At 51.5% G+C, this 14,214-nt stretch overlaps 1 protein-coding gene and 1 long non-coding RNA gene across 5 annotated transcripts in view; one reads left to right on the forward strand and one right to left on the reverse strand.

The window, feature by feature from the left end:
• The window catches only part of RASAL1 (RAS protein activator like 1), a 37,952-nt gene that overhangs the window by 9,086 nt on the left and 14,652 nt on the right, over nt 1–14,214 (reverse strand). For all 4 annotated transcript variants that reach the window (XM_054443754.2, XM_054443755.1, XM_054443757.1 and 1 more), the window contains 9 exons: nt 12,072–12,153; nt 11,838–11,969; nt 9,784–9,872; nt 8,643–8,760; nt 8,344–8,497; nt 7,909–7,973; nt 7,509–7,621; nt 4,779–4,971; nt 778–915 (listed from right to left, as the gene is read on the reverse strand). In XM_054443754.2, coding sequence (XP_054299729.1) covers nt 778–915; nt 4,779–4,971; nt 7,509–7,621; nt 7,909–7,973; nt 8,344–8,497; nt 8,643–8,760; nt 9,784–9,872; nt 11,838–11,969; nt 12,072–12,153 — 1,084 coding nt within the window. The remainder of the gene's footprint in view (nt 1–777; nt 916–4,778; nt 4,972–7,508; nt 7,622–7,908; nt 7,974–8,343; nt 8,498–8,642; nt 8,761–9,783; nt 9,873–11,837; nt 11,970–12,071; nt 12,154–14,214) is intronic.
• Nucleotides 877–14,206, forward strand: LOC129010052 (uncharacterized). Its single transcript, XR_008492914.1, has 3 exons — nt 877–934; nt 5,867–6,002; nt 14,091–14,206. It is a non-coding gene; the product is annotated as an uncharacterized LOC129010052 (long non-coding RNA).

Consider the following 14,214-nt stretch of genomic DNA (forward strand, 5'->3'; position numbering starts at 1 on the left):
CAAATCAGTGCTCAATAAAAGAAGACTCATATTGCCGGGCACAGTGGCTCATGCCTGTAATCCCAGCACTTTGGGAGGCCGAAGTAAGCGGATCACTTGAGGTCAGGAGTTTGTGACCAGCCTGGCCAACATGGTGATACCCCATCTCTACTAAAAATGCAAAAATTAGCTGGTTGTAGTGGCTCACGCCTGTAAATCCAGCTACTCCAGAAGCTGAGGTGGGAAGATCGCTTGAACTGAGGAGGCAGAGGCTGCAGTAAGCCAAGATCGTGCCACTGCACTCCAGCCTGGGTGACAGAGCTAGACTCATCTCAAGGAAAAAAGTAAATCAATAAGAAGACTCAACACCTTCCTTGGGTGATATCTGTTTCCCCTTCCTCTTTTTGGAATCTGCACTCCCCACTGACCTTATTCTATTCCCTCCCAAGCCCAGGACCTCCCCAAGAACTGCTCAGTCCTACCATGCATACTGTCATGCAGAATCTCAAGTTGTTGCCCTTTGCAAAGGATGATCTAATTCATACTAAGGTGTGAATGACTGCTAGCCTGTTTTCCACTTTCCTTCTAGAAGGGTTGGGTTTTCATTCCCAAAGGGAAATTGGAGTGCATGATGACTGCCTTCACCCTTGGGATGGAATGCTAATGGTGGTGTTTCAGACTTGGGTTTCTTTGGGTGTTCTTTGGGTCTTCTGAGGGTCTGGTCTCCCAGCTCTGCTCCTACCATGCTTTTTTCCCTGGCTAAGAGTACCCAGGATGGGGGAAACCCATGGCTGGCACCTTGGCAAGCAACAGCAGTGAGCGGCTAGTCTGGGGGTCCGCGTGTTGGTCCCGAAGGTCAAACAGCTTTGGGGTAAGGATGGCAGGCGCAAAGAATCGCAAGAAGAGAAATCCGCTGATGGCCAGGTACTTCACATCCTGCTGGGAGGAGCAGAAGGTAAGAGGAGCCCCCCAAACCCACTTCCCAGCTGCGTAAACTGAGGCAGCAAGGACTAGAAATTCGTGGTGCAAAGAGAAGTGGGATGGGGAATTGACCAGGAAGCCACACTGGCTGGCCGAGGAAGTTTTTCCTCTCTGGGCCTCAGTTTTCCCACCTGGAAAATGGAATAACAAAACCAATCCTACAAAAGCAGATTTGGCCAAATGTCCTCAGAGCTGGCTTTGTGCCAAGCACTATGCCAAGAGCACAGCCCTAAAAGGGAGGCACCATCATGATTCCAATTTTACAGATAAGGAAGCAGAAGCTCAGAGACATCAAGCGATTTGCCCAGGGTCACACAGCTAATGAGTGGCAGTCAGGATTAAAACCCAGATCTGTGATTTATGATAATAACAGCAGCAGGACAGATACCTCTCTATACATTCGCTTACTTAATACTCACCCCAGGAAGGATCATATCTCCATTTTACAGAGAAGGCAACTGAGGCCCAGCGAGGGAAAGTCCCTTGCCTAGGGCTGCACAGCCATAAGCGGCAGAGCCAGGAGTTGGACTCAGGCAGGATTTGATTATTTTTCTTTTTTTCTTTCTTTCTTTTTTTTTTTTTTTTTTTTTTTTTTTTGAGGCAGAGTCTTGCTCTGTTGCTCAGGCTGGAGTGCAGTGGCACGATCTCTGCTTACTGCAACCTCCACCTCCCAGTTTCAAGTGATTCTAGTGCCTCAGCCTCCCAAGTAGCTGGGATTACAGGCATATGCCACCACACCTGGCCAGTTTTGGGGGTTTTTTGTTTGTTTTTTGGGTTTTTTTTTTTTTTAGTAGAGATGGGGTTTTACCATGTCGGCCAGGCTGGTCTTGAACTCCTAACCTCAAGTGATCCACCCACCTTGACCTCCCAAAGTCCTAGGATTACAGGCATAAGCCACCTCGCCCAGCCAAGGATTTGAACTCTCTGTTCTTCACCACACTCTCCTGCCATTCAACACCAGCTACCAAGGAGCCCTCACTAAGTATTAGAAACCAAGCCTGAACTATCACATTTAGTCCTCAAACAACCCCATGTGGGTAGGTAAGTGCTATTATCCCATTTTTTCAGATGAGGAAACTGAGGCTCAGTAGTGAACCCAGTCTGATGGGCTCCAGAGTCCATCCTGTGTGCACCTCCCCACTTCCAACCTCTGCCCTCTACAAACTGTAGAGTATGGTTCCCCTCCATGTGAATCCGGGGCCTGGCCCATCTAAAGGTAAGGCTGGTTTCCCCAGCACCAGCAGAGGTGACTCAGGGAAGAGTGCCCCTCCATCCTGGGTGCATCTTGCTCCCCTCAAACCAGCTCCCCACCCACCTCTCACACTTGCCAGGCTATATTTAGCCTGAGAGTCTGCGCCTGTGATTATTCAGAGGTTGTAGTCACACATGAAACAATGCCCTCCCCGGGGCGTGTGCCACCTTCCTGGGGCATCTTGGCCTTGACAGTGAGCCCTGCAGGAGCTGGGTACCTGGAACTGCCCAGAGGGAGCATCTTCCCCTCCATCTGGAGCCCTGAACTGTCCCCAAGGCCACCACTACCCCACCGCCATCTGTAGTCCAGGGTAATTTTAGTCTTCACATCGGCTCATTTGTTTCCTCCTTTTTGAAGGCAAAGAACCGGTGTCAGTGCAGCAGAGAAAGGGGCTTCCCTGGGTTCCCCAAGCCTGAGTAAGTCCCTGCTCCAGGCCCACCTTGGGGGCTGAGAACTAGAGGACACTTGGGTGCCACTGATATTGGCTCACCACACAAGGTCTAGGCTTTCTGGGGAGCTGGCCTCCTCCCTTTCTTCCCTGTTACTTGCCACAGCTGTGTCCCACTTAACACCTCTGCTGGCAGCCCAGGTGAGAGCCCAGCAAGGTGAGGTGTAAGCCAAGCTACAACCCAGTGTCAAGGCCCAGAGCTTACTCCTCAGCTGGGGAGGAGGGGGAGGAGGGGAGAGACCCCAGCTGGGAGTCTAGAAAACCCTTGGCCAAGGTGTTTTGCCTCTCTGGGCCTCAGTTTCCCCATCTGTAAACAGGAAGTGGAGAGAGAGTGGCATAAATCAAAAGCTCTCAAATGAGGCTGTAGGAAATGGGTTACGACATTGCCAACATGTAACAGGTCTTAGATCTTTCTGCAAAGTGAACCCTGGTCTGATACCTCAGTACTATGTAAGAGTTAATCTCACCTGATGTTATCTGCGAGTGAGGACAATGACAGCCACCTTGGGAGGTGTGCTGAGCATTCAACCAGGGGGTCCCAAACTGGCCAGTCCAACCACAAATGTTTTGTAATGCTTGACCCAAAATGTTTTTGTGTGTTTGGTTTTCAGGTGAATTCATGCTGACATTTTAAAAATAACAGACCAGGCCGGGCGCGATGGTTCACGCCTGTAGTCCCAGCACTTTGGGAGGCTGAGGCAGGGGGACTGCTTGAGGCCAGGAGTTCGAGACCCCCTGGGCAACACAGTGAGACCCTGTCTCTACAAAAATAAATAATTAGCTGGGTGTGGTGGTGCACCCCTCTAGTCCCAGCAACTCGGGAGGCTGAGGTGGGAAGATCACTCAAGCCTGGGATAGAGGCTGCAGTGAGCTATGATTGTGCCACTGCACTCCAGCCTGAGCAACAGAGCAAGACCCCGTCTCAAAAGTTAGTGATAAATAAATAAATAAATAACCTCACATAAAATCCAGAATCTCTAAAGATCTGGCAGTACTGGGCTTCCATTCCTATATGGCAGTGATCCCCTGGAGCTGCCCCCTTTAGACAAGCTCTGGGGGCTTCAGTTGGCCACAGTCTGCATGACTCCCTACCACCCCACGCGCTGCCTACTTTGTTCTTGTGCCTCATCTGCCTGAAACTCACAGCATCTGAGTTTTCAACTTTTCTATCCATGTTGGTATAGCACTACACCTGCAGGGATTTATTTTTAGACTTTATTCTGGGTGTTTCTGAGCACTTACTGTTTGCCAGATCTGCATTCTTCTCTCTTACTTCCTCTCGCTCTCTGTCTGTCTTACATCTGGAATTTTAAGAAGCACTTACTTTGTGCCAGACTCTATTATTTGCTGGTTATGAGCACAGACTCAGGAGTCAGCCTGCCTGGGTGAGTGCCAGTCCCAATATCACCCCTTTCTACTAGTGCGACTTAAGCTCTCTGGGCCTCAGTTTCCTCCTCTGTAAAATGGGAATAATCCTGGTACCCACCTCACAGGCTGCATGTGATGATTAGATAGGGTAATAAATACATAAATCTCCTAAAACAAGATCTGGCCCATGGTCAGGCTACATAGAATATTAGCTGCCATAATTATATTTATTATTGTTATTTTATTTATTTATTTATTTATTTATTTATTTATTTTGAGACAGAGTCTATCTCTGTTACCCAGTCTGAAGTGCAGTGGTGCAGTCTCGCCTCACTGCAACCTCTGTCTCCTGGCTTCCAGCGATTCTCCTGACTCAGCCTCCGGAGTAGCTGGGATTACAGGTGTGTGCCACCATGCTCAGCTAATTTTTGTATTTTTAGTAGAGACAGGGTTTCATCATGTTGGCCAGGCTGGTCTCGAACTCCTGACTTCACTTGAAAGTGATCCACCCTCCTCGGCCTCCCAAAGTGCTGGGATTACAGGCGTGAGCCACTGCGCCCGGCCTATTTTTATTATTACTATCATTCTTGGGACCCGGACCCTGCCAGGAACGCTGTCCCCACTTCTGCCAGGACAGAATGCTCTAGTGCCGGCAGCCTGGGTTCTGGTCCCAGTTCTGTCCTGACTGCCCCGAGTGACCCCGGACAAGCTCCGGCCCGTCCCCAGCCTCAGCCTCCCATCCCGGCGCACCTGGTGCTCTGCCTGGGGGAAGCGCTCCTCCACGCGCCGGTGCAGCTGCTTGAAGGCGAGGCGCATAGCGGGCGGGCAGCGCCCCACGGAGCCCACGATGGCGTCCACGATGGGCCCCAGGTAGCCCGTCAGCAGCCCCAGGCTGGTCTCCCGCATCTGCTCCTCTGAGAGCGCGCCTTTGAAGGAGATCCTCCTGGAGGGGCCGGCGGAGCAGCTCAGCCTCGGGGCACAACATCTGCCTGCCCCAAACCCTTCACCGGCCCCGCTGAGCTCAGAGAGGACTCATCTTCCCCCCATGTCCGCAGCCTCCTTCCTGCCCCTTCCCACCGGGTTTCTTGCTGTTGCTTAAACACGATGAGCTCATTCCCATCTTGCAGCCTTTGCACTGGCTCATCTCCGTCCCCAGAACACTCTCCCGTTAAATGTTAAATCTCCGCAAGACTCCCTTCCTCACCGCCTGCAAGTCTTTGCTTAGATGTCCCCTCCCCTGCGAGGTTGCCCCTGTCCTCACCCTCTGGAATATTGCAGGCCTCTCCCCTCCCTCGTTTTTTCCATTCCCTGGTCCCATTCAATAACCTTTTTCCAACCAGGCACGGTGGCTCATGCCTGTAATCCCAGCACTCTGGGAGGCCGAGGGGGCAGGTCACTTGAGACCAGGAGTTCAAGACCAGCCTGGCCAACATGGTGAAACTCCATCTCCACCAAAAAATACAAAAATTAGCCCAGCGTGGTGGTGCACGCCTATAATCTCAGCTACTCGGGATGCTGAGGCAGGAGAATCGCTTCAACATGGGAAGTGGAGGTTGCAGTGAGTCGAGATCGCGCCACTGCACTCCAGCCTGGGTGAGAGAGCGAGACTCCATCTCAAAAATAAATAAATAAATAAATAAATAAATAAATAAACAAACCTTCTTCCTCCAGTTGCTCATTATCTGTCTCCCCCCAGAATAGGGACTTGGGACTATTTGTTCCCTACTGTATCCTCAGTGTTCAGCCCAGAGCCTGGCACTCAATCATTGTTTTGTTTTGTGAATGACAGAACAGCACTTTTCCATCTGCAATTATTGTGTTCCTTTCTTTCTTTACAGATTGAGGGTCTGTCTTGCCCACACCTAGACTGAGAGCTGGGGGGTTCTCAGCCCCACTGTGTCCTGGACCCAACGTGCTGAGCCCTGGACTTGTCTCTGGCATGGTCTCTTTTAATCCTAACAGCAACTTGATGGGGTAAGTAGCCTTACTTGTTCCCGTTTAACAGATAAGAAAACTGAGGCTCAGAGAGGTTACTGGGGAGATGGCACAGCTGAGAATAGAACTCAGGACTGCCAACTCCACAGCCTGCCTGCCACCCTGCCCTGTCCAGGTCCCTAGATGCCCCTGTCTCCATGGGTCCCCACTGAGTTTCCTCCATCGTTATCAAGTGTGCTAGGAAAAGCCCTCGACTTGGAGTCTCACAGATGGACTGTGCCCTTCTGCTCAGGGCCTGGGATCAAATCCTTGCTTTGTAACTTCCTGGCTGTGTGACCTTAGGCAAGTGACCTTCCCTCTCTGAGGCTCAGTTGCATCATCAGTAAGAGGCGGTCGTGATGCCTGCCTCTAAGGTAGTCAGAAGGTGTGGACAGCACAAGGAAAGATCCTCTCCTGTCTCTGCCACGGTAACCAGTGGATACCCCAGCAACCATTTTCCACAGCTCCAGGCTTGTGGGTTAGACAAGAGAAGGTTCTGGAGAGAAAGAAGGAGGAGCCCACGGAGGGGTGGAACGACCCCCAGCCACTGCTCTGCTTCCTCCCAATCTCATTGAGCACTCCACGATCTCCCTTGCAGGCAGGCCCACTCAGGGACCACCAACACCACAGTAATAAAGACCACTAATGTTGGGGACCCCCAGCAGCACAGCAGTAAATATCACTAATGTCGCGGACCCCCAGCAGCACAGTAATAAAGATCACTAATGCTTGTGGAACACATGCATGACTCAGTTAATGGAGCAGAGGTCATGAGCCCCACGTTTCAGGTGATAATATTCTCACCAGCTGGATAAGGGACATTTTAGAAGTAGTGTTCACATTAAGTAGAAGAACATTGGATCAATATTTGGGGTTTTTTAATTTTAAAAAATCTGATTATGCCAGGCGCGGTTGTTCATGCCTGTAATCCCAGCACTTCGGGAGACCAAGTCAGGAGGATTGCTTGAGCCCAGGAGTTCGAGACCAGCCTGGGCAATGTGGCAAAACCCTGTCTCTGCTAAAAATGTAAAAACTTAGCTGGGCATGGTGGTGTGCGCCTATAGTCCCAGCTACTCAGAAGGCTGAGGTGGGAGAATTACCTGAGCCCGGGAAGTTGACGCTGCAGTGAGCCGTGGTCACACCACTGCACCCCAGCCTGGGTGACAGAGTAAAACCCTGTCTCAAAAAAAAAAAAAAAAAAAAAGAAAGAAAGAAACAACTTAACCACACTGAGGAACAGAAGTTGTGGCAACTTTGTCCACCAGCAGTGGCAGAGCTAAGATTTGAACCCAGAGGAGCTTAGCATCAGAGTCCTGACCACAACCCCTATACTACACAGCCTGAGGATTTAAGGGCTTGTGTGTAAGGCTTTGAGCTCAGCCACCGAGCTCCTGAGCAGCCGTAGCCCTAGGGTGGGTGGCAGTCAGCATGAACCCAGCCCCCAGACAAGGTTCCAGGTAGCCAAAGGGGGCCATCGGAAGGTCAGGGTCTTCAGGCTTTGCTCACCGGGTGCGGCCCAGGTCCATCTTGCAGGGATCCAGCTCCATGTACTTCTTCTCCTCAAAGACGCGGCTAATCACAGGCTTCAGGACCTCGTGCAGGTAGGGCATGCCCACGAGCTGGGGGCAGGGGGCACCACACGGGGTGGGGCTGAGGGCGAGGCCGGGGCATGCCCATGAGCTAGGCGCAGGGGGGACCATGCAGGAAGAGGTTCAGAGAGAGGCCAGGGCTGGGGTGGGGGACACATCCGGGTGCAACTCAGGGCAAGGCCGGGCACCAGCCACCAGCACTGCAGCTCAGCCGCTCGGTGCTGTCTGAAGCCAGCCAAGTGAGGGAGCCAGGTAGGCACTGGGAAGGAGGTACCCGAGGAAGCTGCGCCCGGTTCCCCAGGCCTTCACCTACTCACCTTCATAAACTGTTCCATCGACTTGGATGCCAGGGAGTTAGAACGGAAGAGGGTGTTGGGGTCCACTGGGAGGACAGGAGGAAGTGTTTGCTGGGATTTAGTGAGCTGGACCCAGCTCACCCCACTCACCCAAGATGGGGGTCATGATTCTTCCAGCCCCAAGAATCAGGAAGACCCAAAACATCAACCCCATTCACAGTACAGAGGCCCGGAGTGGTTAAGTGAATTGCCTGAGGTCACACAGCTCACAAGTAGCAAAACCAGGGCCTGAACCTGCAGTTGGGCCCCCAACTGTCTGGAGGTGCACAGCACAGGGACCCACAGAAAAAGGAGCCCTTTTTCCCTCCACCTGAGGCCTCTCCATTCCTCCCCCAGGACCCTCCTGCAAGCCCACCATTGAGGGCAGTGATGTCGGGGGTTGTGCGGGCAACTCACTGGTCCGAGCCACCTCACGCCGGGTGAGATAGTCCAGAAAGCGCCCAGCCAGTCCCCGGCCAAGAAAGAGTTTCACCAGCTTGGTGGCAAGGTCCTGGCGGCAGTCCCCCAAGGTCAGCTCTTCCAGCAAAGCCAAGGGGCTAGCAGTGTCCTCCTGGGTGGGGGTGGGAGACAAAGATGACCTCGGCCCCTGGGACCCCAAAGCAGATGGGCCTAGATAGGGCTCCGTGAGGCAGGGGGAGGCCAGGATCCAGACCCCCGGCACCCCCCTGATAGCATTGCTTGCCTGACGCACCCACCTCTGCTGGCCCCTGCACAGACTCCATGAGCAGCTCCATGAGAGGCTGGTAGCACTGGGAGGGCAGGATGCGGTCCTCAATCAGGCGTACCTTCACTCGCAGGGCACCCAGGTTCCCCCTGTCCAGGATCAGATCATAAGAAAATGAAAGATCTGGCCGAACGCGATGGCTCACGCCTGTAATCCCAGCATTTTGGGAAGCCGAGGTGGGCAGATCACTTGAGGTCAGCAGTTTGTGACCAGCCTGACCAACATGGTGAAGCCCCGTCTCTACTAAAAATACAAAAATTAGCCGGGCATGATGACACATGCCTGTAGTCCCAGCTACTCAGGAGGCTGAGGCAGGAGAATTGCTTGAACCTGGCAGGCAGAGGTTAAGATTGTGCTGCTGCACTCCAGCCTGCGTGACAGAGCGATACTCTGTCTAAAAAAAAAAAAAGAAAGAAAGAAAAGAAAATGAAAGATGCCCTTATGGGAGCGCACAAGTGCGCATGGGCAGCTGTGGAGAGCCAAGAGAGCCCAATGGGAACACATGGGAGGAGGGTGGGTGTTTGCAAAACAAGACAGGTGTAGGCAGGTATAGACAAGTGTGGACAGGTGTGAACAGGAGTAGGCAGGTGTGAACAGGCATAAATAGGAATGTATACAAACAACATAAACAGGTGTGGCCAGAGTGGATAGATGTGGCCGGTGTACACAGATATGTACAGGATGTGTGGACAAGTGTAGATGATTGTCCACAGTGTGAACAAGTATGGACAGGTGTGAATAGGTGTGGCCAGTATAAACAGTTGTGAACTGATATTGATGGGTGTAAACAGGACAGGCAAGTGGAGATGGTATAAACAAGTGTGTTCAAGAATGAATAGTATGGACAGGTGTGGAAGGACCCCAAGTTCTGAATATACATCAAGTGTGAACCAACATGTTTGCACGTGAACAGGTGAACGGGTGTAAAGTGAACTCATGTGGACTTATGTAAACACCTTGAGAGACATTCCATAGACAGTTGTTAAATGGATGAATGCATGAATGAAGTGGCATAGTGATAATGCGTGGGCTGGCATGTGCTCTGCCCACAAGCTGTGGATGCTGCCCGACATGGCTCCAGCCTGGCCCCCTCCCTCTGCACCCACATTTACCCAGAATCCTCCTCAGCTCTGGGAAAGGGCAGGAGGCGGAACCAGCCATTAGGTGGCTTCTGCTGGAGGGTCTTCGGAGAGAACTCCACCTTTTGGGAGAGACACACAGACCCTCAGCAGGGCCCTGGCCTGCCCTGCCCTGCCCTGCCTGGCTCAGGTCTCACCTAGCCCTGGAAGAACAGACTGCCCACCCACAGAGCGGCAGAATGGCCTGCCAGGGGACCCCTCCTTCTTTCCTACAAGTCCCAAATTATTAGCTCCTGCCAGGACACTAAGGGTTTCTGAGGGCCTACCAGGGACACTTAATTTACAGTTGAGGAAACTGAGGCTCAGCGATGTGGAGTGATTTGCCCAAGGTCACACAGCTGCTAGAGATAGCATGTCTGGACTGAGTGTATTTTCAGCTGTTTAGGAATAAAAATTTCATCTATCAAAAGGCATAAGGACAGCCCTGGAGGGACCCAAACCCCACCCTCTCTCTCTTTTTAAATAACTTTATAGAGATGTAATTTACATCCTAAACAATTCACCTTTTAAAAGTGTACAATTCAATGATTTTTAGTATATTCACAGAGTTACCACAATTAATTGTGCCGCTGATTTCAGAACATTGTCTATGAGCCCTAAAGAGCCTGTACTCATTACCAGTCACTTCGTGCCCGCCAGCCCCTGGCAACCACTAATCTATTTTCTGTGTCGGTAGATTTGCCTATTCTAGACATTTCGTATAAATGGAATCATATGTGTTTTGCAGGGGCTGGCTTTTTCCACTTAGTGCAATGGTTCATCCATGTGCCAGTACGGTAAGTCCTCACTCATAACATATAAGGAAATCAAATGTACCATGAGCTAATTACTATAAACAAGAATGAAGGCTGGGTGGTTAGCTCATGCCTGTAATCCCAGCACTTTGGGAGGATGAGGTGGGCAGATCACTTGAGGTTAGGAGTTCAAGACCAGCCTGACCAACATGATGAAACCCCGTCTCTATTAAAAATACAAAAATTACTCCGATGTAGTGGTGTGCACCTGTAATCCCAGCTACTTGGGAGGCTGAGGCAAAATAATTGCTTGAACCCAGGAGGTGGAGGTTGCAGTGAGCTGAGTTCGTGCCACTGCACTCCAGCCTGGGCAATAGAGGGAGATTCCTTCTAAAAAATAAAAATAAAAAAATAAACAAGAGTTAAGTTCCTATAGCATACAGTATGTCACTTTGCTTAAGGCTGCAGTTTCCAAGAACCTATGGATGACATTAAATGAGGACTTACTGTACTTCATTCCTTTTTATGGCTGAATAATATTCCATTGTATCGATAGACCACATTTTGTTTATCTATAATGGACACTTGAGTTTTTTCCATTTTGGGCTGTTATGACTAATGCTCCTATGAACAGTAATGTCAGAGTTTTTGTGTGAACATAAGTTTTCATTTCTTTGGGGTATATACCTAAGAGTGGAATTGCTAGGTCATAGAGTAACTCTATCTTTAACTATTTGAGGAACTGCCAGGCTGTCTCCAAAGACAGGGAAACCAAGAGAAAGAACCTGAGCCCAGGACTTCCAGGAGTAGGAGTTAAGGGTGTAGGTCTGGAGTCAAAGAGATCTGAACTCAAATCCTGGCTCTGCCCTTTCTTAGCCATATGACCTTGAAAAAGCCACTTAGCCTCTCTGAGCCTCAATGTCCCCATCTGTAAAATGGGGATAGCAATAGTCCCAGCCTCATAGGGTGGCCATGAAGGTTAAGTAATGAGGCTCTGTGGGAGGGACACTCAGCACAGGGCCAGCACATAGTCATCTGTCATGCTCTCATCCCAGAATGAGAATCTGGCCCATCCTGTGATCTTGGGTAGGTTCTTGTACCTTTGACAGCCTCAGTTTCCTCACCTGTACAACAGAGCAATGAAACTGCAACACTCAGGCCTAACCAAGGGAACCTGATGAGGCAGCTGCACATCCACCCTTCTGAGAGCCAGGAGGCTCAGCCCATCTCACCTTCCTTCCCCCTTGGAGGCACTGGGGAGCTATGGAGGGTGTTGCAGGGAATGAGGCTCACCATGCCCAAGAAGTCGTTCTTGCCCACCATGTCCCAGTCCCAGAGCTCCACCCGCAGTGGGGACGGGGCACCTGGCATCTCCCGCAGCTCCAGCACTTCATCCCAGTGTGGGAAGCGAGTCTTCTTGATGGTCTGAGGGCGAAGGAAGTGGTCTGTGAGTGGGAGAGCTGATGGGGACCCCTGCCCCACCACCAAATGCCCCACTCCTTCCTGGTTTCATTCCCCATCACTCACTGAGGTCTCCAAGCTCTGGCTGCCCCAAAACACACGTGCAAATGGGTCAGATGTGCCAGAGATGTCTCTGGGAGCCAGGTCCCTGGGAACAGATGGGGAAAGGAGTGAGGGAACACGGCACCAAGTTGGGCCTTGGAAAGGCTGTTAAGAGTAGATCGTTCCAATGTCGCTGGTTTCCAAGGCAACAAACTGTTCCATGTAGGGGTCCAGCTAGGGACACCCCTAACCATGCCCGTCCAAACCCAGTATCTTCCTGTCACCACCCTATGGGGAGGCACTTGTATATCCCTATTTTTCAGATGAGGAAACTGAGGCACCAAAAGGTCATATCCTACATCACAAAGCCCAGCACGTAGAAGTGCAGTGGGGAGCAGGGAGAGAGAGCCTCAGATTCTCTGGAGGCCCCAGATGGGAAACTTGATGCAAAGGTTCAAAACCTGGCTTTGTGCTCATTGGCTAGGGGACACTAGGGAAAGTCACTTCCCCTCTCTAAGTCTTCATTTCCTCACCTGGAAAATGGGAGCAATAACAGACCAACCTCATAGAGCCAAGGGTTAGATTGGATGATGTGTGTAAAGGGCCTAGCATAGCACCTGGCAGGTGATGGGTGCTTGGTTCATTTATTCATTCAACAAACACCCATGCCCATACCTTGTCTAGGACCCAAGAGAAGGCATGAGGCAGGGACTCCTTGCCGTTGGTTGCCATGACAACACAAAAGTCTTACTCCAGGCAGCTTCCCCATCCCTCCTTCTTGACGTTCCCCAAACCCAGGAACACACCACCACCCCACCCCCACACCAGGGGCTGCTTCCTTCTTCCTCCTGCTCGCTTCCCACCCCTGCTCAGCATCCAAAGCCTTCTTCGGTTTCCTAGGAGCTGGCCCAGTTGCTAAGCGACAGCAATCAGTCCCTCTCATGCCTGCAAGGATCCTGCACAGCCTTGTGACTGAGGAAGGGGCCATGGGCTCAAGGAAGAACAGGAGCCTCTGCCCCCTGCTGAGTCCCTCAGCCTGTCACCTGCCTCCCTGGTTCTCCCTCAACCAGACTCTAGGAAGGCCCAGCTGAGGCCAAGGCTGGAAGCAAAAATCTGGAGGTGGCGGGAGAGGCTCAGAGAGGGCAAGGAAGGGCTTTATGGTCACACAGCAAGCTAGAAATTGGAGGTCCTCCCCAATCTGGGAAGGGATTTTCCTGAAAGTGAGAGCTGGGGAGGCGGAAAAAAGGCAGAAAAACAGGATGAGATAGGAGTGGGGGAAGGGTGGAGGTATTTGAGGGAGCAAAATGACAGAGAGCTGAGGAAGGGAAAAGGGGATGGCCATGACAAGTAGGCAAGAGGGAAGATGGGTGTCCCAGGAGCTGGTGCCCCTAGAGGGCCGCTTGTGGGTTTTCCTGGTCTTGCATCCATCTTCCATCTGATTTTTCTTTGGGACAGGACCTATCTCCTTCTCACTACCCCCCTCTCACATGACTTAGTGGGGATCAATCCCTCCCTCCGCTCCAGTAATGGGCTTGTGACTCAGGCCTGACCCATTATTCAATGTAATTGGTTCAGCGATAGACATGTGCCCCAGCTTGAGCCAGTAAAAATTAATCCCAGGACATTGGTTGGAAATAGTAGGAAATAGAAGTGTTTTTTTCTGTTGGAGTGGCTAAGCTGGCAGGGTGCTAGCTTGGAGTTGCTAGGGCCATCTCTCACCTGGGGAGAGGCTGCCTAAGAATGAAGCTAACACAGAGACCAGCAGAGCTAAAAGACAGATTCCTAATGGCATCGTTTGAACACCTGGACCCAGCCATGCCTGAAGCTACATGTCAGCCATATAAGCCAATAAAGTAGCTCTTTTGCTTAAGCCAGTATGAATTGGGTATTTGTCAGTTACAATTTAATGACTACACCTCCACACTCACCTGTCACCTGTCATCCTGAGTGTCTGGTCTGTTGCTGCTAGTCCCTGGGGACTCAACAGGATTTTTGCCCCCAGGAACTTACAACCCAGTCAGCTTGGACTGTTTGTCCACACAGGGAACCTGACTGCCAGCCCAGAAGTGCCCCAGGACTGAGGAGATCCTAAACGCCAGGCAGCAGGGGAGACCCAGGGGACTCCTGCTCATTCTCAGACCACCCTCCACACCACCTCCACCTTAAG

Source organism: Pongo pygmaeus, chromosome 10 (assembly GCF_028885625.2).
Source record: "Pongo pygmaeus isolate AG05252 chromosome 10, NHGRI_mPonPyg2-v2.0_pri, whole genome shotgun sequence".
Lineage (NCBI taxonomy): Eukaryota > Metazoa > Chordata > Mammalia > Primates > Hominidae > Pongo > Pongo pygmaeus.